This window comes from Apteryx rowi, unplaced genomic scaffold, assembly GCF_003343035.1.
Source record: "Apteryx rowi isolate R43461 unplaced genomic scaffold, aptRow1 scaffold_610, whole genome shotgun sequence".
In the NCBI taxonomy this organism is placed as follows: Eukaryota; Metazoa; Chordata; class Aves; order Apterygiformes; family Apterygidae; genus Apteryx; species Apteryx rowi.
In genome coordinates, this window is record NW_020450884.1 from 431,701 (window position 1) to 437,645 (window position 5,945).

General features: G+C 66.1%; 1 protein-coding gene across 1 annotated transcript in view; it reads right to left on the bottom strand.

Annotated features, from left to right (window-relative positions):
- The window catches only part of RORC (RAR related orphan receptor C), a 6,180-nt gene extending 5,731 nt beyond the window's left edge, over positions 1-449 (bottom strand). Inside the window, exons 1-2 of the mRNA XM_026083696.1 lie at positions 369-449; positions 147-288 (exon numbers count right to left, since the gene is read on the bottom strand). Coding sequence (XP_025939481.1) covers positions 147-159 — 13 coding nt within the window. The 5' untranslated portion in view covers positions 160-288; positions 369-449. The remainder of the gene's footprint in view (positions 1-146; positions 289-368) is intronic.
- Between the last annotated feature and the right edge of the window lie 5,496 nt (positions 450-5,945).

The following is a 5,945-nucleotide window of genomic DNA, read 5'->3' on the forward strand; positions in this document are numbered from 1 at the left end:
CCGGGTCCAGGTTGGGGAGATGCACCGGGCTGTGGGGTGGGGAGATGCACCCAGGTCCAGGTTGGGGAGATGCACCCGGGTCCAGGTTGGGGAGAGGCACCACGGTGGCTGTGGGGTGGGGGGGGTGGCGGGGCGCAGGCACTCACCGTCCCGCGACATGCCGAGGCGCAGGCACTTCTGGAGGCGGCAGTGCTGGCAGCGGTTGCGGCTCGCCCGGTCGATGGGGCAGTTCTGCTGGCGGCTGCAGGCGTAGCTCAGGCTGCTCTGCTGGCTCCGCCGGAAGAAGCCCTGCGCACCCAGGGGTCAGGGTGGGCCAGGACCCCCCCCGGCCCGGGGACCCCCAGCCCGGCCCGGCCCCAGGCACTCACCTTGCAGCCCTCGCAGGTGATGACGCCGTAGTGGATCCCCGAGGACTTGTCCCCGCAGATCTTGCAGGGGATCACCTCAATCTGGGCTGCCGGGGAGAGGGGCAAAGCGTGGGCAGCGGCCCCCCGGCCCACGGCTGCCCGGAGGCTCGTGGGTCCCCCATGGGGCCATGCATGTCACCCATGGGCTCACAGGTCCCCTATGGGGCCATGCATGTCACCCATGGGCTCACATATCCCTCATGGGCTCCTGTGTCCCCCATGGGACCATGCGTGCTGCTCATGTTCTCATGTGTCCCCCATGGGACTGTATGTCCCATGGGATCATGCGTGCCACCCATGTTCTCACACGTCCTCCATGGGCTCACATGTCCCCCATGGGCTCATGTGTCCCCCATGGTGTTGCATGTCCCCCGGGACCGTGCATGCCACCCGCATTCTCACRTGTCCTCCATTGGCTGACGTGTCACCTACGAGCTCACTTGTCCCCCAAGTGCTCACATGTCCCCTATGGGATTATATGAGCCACCCATGTTCCCACATGTCCCTCATGAGCTCATATGTCACCCCATGGGCTGATGTGTCACCCCATAGGCTGACATGTCACCTATAGGCTCACGTGTCCCCTATGGGCTCACGTGTCCCCATGAACTCATACGTTCTCCTTGGGCTCACGTGTCCCCCATGACAGCACGTGTGTCCCTAGGAGCTCACGTGTCACCCCATGGTCTTACGGGACCCCTATGGGGTTACATGTCCCCCCACGGGCTCCCATGGTCCCTATGGGCTCAGGTGTCCCCATGGGACCCTGTGTGTCACCTGTAGGCTCACATGTCCCCTATGGTCACACATGTCCCCATGGCACCACACATGTCCCCATGGGCTCACGTGTTCCCCCCCCACACGCATGTCCCTGTCCCCGTGCCCACCCCGAGCCGGGCAGCCCCGGCACCGCCCGGATGCCTGGGCCCCCTCCGCCCCACATCAGGGCCCTGCCCGGACGCCGGGGCCCGCGGGGCAGCTGGGGCAGGTGGGACAGTTCCGGGGGCGCCAGGGCCAGCAGCTGCTCCTGGCACCGGTGCCATGGCCGTGCCAAAATCGCAGCACCCCTCGCGGGAAAGTGCCCGTAAACACCCACCCCAGGGCACCTGGCCATAAACACCCACCTGGAGAGGGGAGGAACCTGACCGTAAACACCCACCCAGGGCCACCCAGCCATAAACGCCCGCCCCGGTGGGGTGGCAGCTGTGGGGGGACAGGACGGACACCAGAGCCGGGAGGTGTTGGAGCCAGGGGACACTGGTGCTGGGACATGCCAGAGCCCGGACAGTGGGGACACCAGCCCTGGGGGATGCCCTGCTGCCCGGACGCCTGGGTCCCCTTTGGTGTCCCCACGCCGCTGGGCACCCTCTAGACGTGCTGACACCTGCTTGTGCATGCTTGTGCACGGTTACACATGCATGTGCACATGCGTTAATGCACATTTGCACATGCTTGTGCACACGCGTGCATGCTTGCACACGCTCCTGCAGCTATGTCCACGCTTGCACAGGTGTGCACATATGGGCACACTCGTGCATGCCCACACATGCTCGTGGGTGCTYGTGCACCCTTGTGCATGCTCATGCGTGCTCCTACGACCTTGCACACRCTTGGGCACGCTCAAACAGGCTCGTGCATGAGCGCACACCCTCGTTCATGCAGGCACACGCTTAGGCGCGCTCGCGTCTGCTTGTGCAAGCTCGTGCACGCGCGTGCACGTGCATGCTCGCACACGTACGCACCCGCTCGCACCTCTTCCTCCCGGACACAAATCCGCTTCGTCGGCTGTTTCCACGCGACCCACTTTTGGCGCCGGGTGCCGCGGCCCGGCCCAGCGGCCGCCCTCACATCCGGCACCGGGGGGCCACGGCGAGGCCAGGTGGCCCTGGGGACCCCCGCGGCGGCGCGGGGCGAAAAGTCCCGTGAGACGGCGCGGAGCCGGTGGGAATTCGGCCTTTGGGGCTTTGAGTCAGCCCCGGGGCGCCGGCGCCCGCATTAGTCAAAGCGGCGGCGCCGGCGCTGCCAGGAAGCACCGCTTTCGGGTGCCGCTCCTGCCGGGAAGCCGCGGGCGAGAGGTCGCCGAGGTCTCGCCGAATTCCCCCCCGCCGCCACCCCGGTACCTGCTGCCCTGGCACCAGCACCCCTGCACCCACCAGCACCTGCCGGCACCCACCGTCCAGCCCCCGCTGGCACCGCCGGCCCCAGGATGGGCAGACGGTGGGAAATGCCTGCACCTGCCCCGGCACGGCCAAACGCAGCCTGGCACGGCCAAATGCGCCACGGTGCAGCGCAGCGCAGACAGACATGGTGCAGCACCGGCAAACACGCCGTGGTGCCGGTAAAGATGCCATGGCACCAGCAATCACGTCATGGCACCAGCAAATACGCCATGGTACATGCAAACACGCCACGGCACCAGCAAACACGTCATGGCACCAGCAAACTTGCCACAACATCAGCAAACATGTCATGGTGCCAGTAAACACGCCACGGCATGTGCAAACATGCCACGGCATGTGCAGATACGCCATGGCACATACAAACATGCCAGGGCACATGCAAACATGCCACAGCACGTGCAAATATGCCATGGCACCAGCAAACCCACCAGGGCACATGCAAACAYGTCATGGCACATGCAAACATGCCACGGCACATGCAAACACACCACGGCACATGCAAACACGTCATGGTACCAGCAAACACGCCACAGCACATGCAAACATGTGATGGCACCAGCAAACTAGCCACGGCACATGCAAACACACCATGGCACATGCAAACACACCATGGCACATGCAAACACACCATGGCACATGCAAACCCACCAGGGCACATGCAAACACGCCATGGCACATGCAAACACRCCATGGCACATGGAAATATGCCAGGGCACATGCAAACCCACCAGGGCACATGCAAACATGCCAGGGCACATGCAAACACACCAGGGCACATGCAAACACGCCATGGCACATGCAAACATGCCAGGGCACCAGCAAACTCACCACGGCACATGCAAACACACCATGGCCCATGCAAACATGCCACAGCACAGTACAGCCAACATGGCCCTGGGGCGCAGGACGCCTGGGTCCCCAGGGGAGGAGGGGGTGGCAGGAGGAAGCCAGCCAGACTCCGAACTCCTGGGTCCCTCTGGGCGCCCAGGGCGAGGTGCTGCCCTGGCCGCGCGGGTGCAGCCGGGATCCCAGGGTCCTGCCGGCTCCCGCCAGGTGCCAGACCCCACGATCAGGCCGGACCCCAGCGTCCGCCGCGGGGCCCCGCATCAGCCTCACGCTCCCCGTGGGAGCCACGGGGGTGGCCTCGGCACTGCGGAGAGCCCCGGCGAGCAGGCTCCGGACACCTGGGCCCCCTTTCCCGGTGCAGCCTTGGAGCCAACCGGCACTGCCGGGGGTGCGCGGGGTGCTGAGCCCCTGGGTGCAGCACGGGGGGGCTGCAGCTGGGGAGCAGCGCAGGGGGCTGGGGGGGGGCTGCATGGGGAGGTGCAGCTGCATCTGGGGTGCAGCGGGATGGCGGTGTCTGGGTGCAGCATGGGGGGCTGCGGGTGCAGCTGGGGGCAGCACGGAGGGGTCAGGGTGCAGGCGGGTGGCGGTGGCGGTGTCTTGGCGCGGGGGGGGGGGCGGCCGCTGCTGGGGCCACGCGGGGGCTGCAGCTGGGGCCGGGGAGCAGCGCGGGGCGGCCGCAGCCCCCAACCGTGTGCGCCGGGGCCACCTGCCTCCCCCCCGCCAAGCGCGTCCCCCTCGGTGTCACCTGCGCCCGGCCCCGCGCACCTGCCAGTCCCGACCACATCTAACACGCATGTTCCCGCGCCGCCCCAGCGGCACCCGCAGCTGCGCGGGCCGGGGGGGACCGGGGGTCCCCGTCGGGCTCTGCACACTCATGGACACACGTGTCCCCGCAGGGACATGGCAGAGCCTCACGGGGTGTCCCAAGCCGGTGCGGCGGCAGCAGCAACACGCGTGTGTTTGCACGCACATGTGTATTCGCATGGGTGCACACGCGTGAAAAAACAGCAGAAGACGACGAAGCCGCGCAGGGCGCGGGGCCAGAAGCAGACGTGTGCACACGGGGGACATGCGACGTCACGTATGCACACCCAGCGACACGTCGCAACACCCGGCAACGCGTCCGTGTGCAGGGTACCGCACGCACCTGCGAACGCACCGAGACACGCAAGGAAGCGCCTGCACACGCCATAACACACCAGTGCGCAGCCCGGTGGGTGCACACACGCAGCAGCGCGCAGCAAACCACACGCACCCCCCCCCGGAACGCACCCGCCTGCCTCGTAACACGCGTGTCCTCGCCGGAACACGCCACGACACGCCTGCAAATGCCCCAAAATAGGTGCCCCTGCGGGGCGTCCCACGACACGTTGTCACACACCTGCACCCGCCGTCACCCGCCAGTCCCCGGGCACTGGCTCCGCTCGCGGTGCCCTTCGCAGCCTGCACCCCGAGAGACCCAGGCGTCCGGGCTGCCCCCCCGCCGCAGGGTGCACACGCACACGCGTGTGTGTCCCCGTGCAAGCGTGTTCATGCTCACACACCTGCACACAGGGCACACACACACTTGCACACGCGCATGCACACACTTGCATGCCCCCGTGCTCACACGCATGCACGCAGGCTCCCATACATGCCTGCACGCACCCGCACCCTCACCGGTGTTTGCACGGCCACGCAAACAGCCTTGCATGCGCAGCCACACTGGGTGCTGGCTTGCACACTCACGCTTGCATGGATGCATGCACTTGCATGCACGCACAGGCTTGCACAAACACACGGCTGCTCCCAAAAAACACACACATTTACCTATGGTCTCCGGTGCTGGTGTGCACATAAACCCGTTCCAGCATGCTTGCACACGCTTGCACACCTGCATGCACGGTCCCACACACTTGCATACACACACGCCTGCTTGCACATGCTCCAACATGCTTCCACACAGGCTCCCACACTCTTGCAGAAACAYGTACCCGCTCCCACACACTCGCATGTACACATGCCTGTTCCCACACGCTCTCACACGCTTGCACCAACACTTACCTGCTCCCACATGCTTGCACAAATACATATCTGCTTGCACGAACGCAGACCCACCCGTACACACTTGCACGTACACATGCCTGCTCCCATATGCTTGCACAGGCACAGACCTGCTTGCACACGCTTGCACGAACACCGACCCCTTTGCACACACGCAGACCCGCTTGCACACGCTTGCATGGACACCCACCCCTTTGCACACACGCAGACCCGCTTGCACACGCTTGCACGAGCACAAACCCGCTCCCGCACGCTCACACGGGCACAGCTCCTCTTGCAAACGCTTGCACGGGCACGGACGTGCCTGCACACGCTTGCACGAACGCCGATCCGCTTGCACACGCTTGCACGAGCGCAGACCCACTCCCGCACGCTCGCACGGGCCCGGAGCGGTGCCCCCCGCTCCCGCCGGCCCACACCGACCCCCCCGGGCCCAGCCGGGGCCCCCCGCGCGCGGCCCTACCTCGCA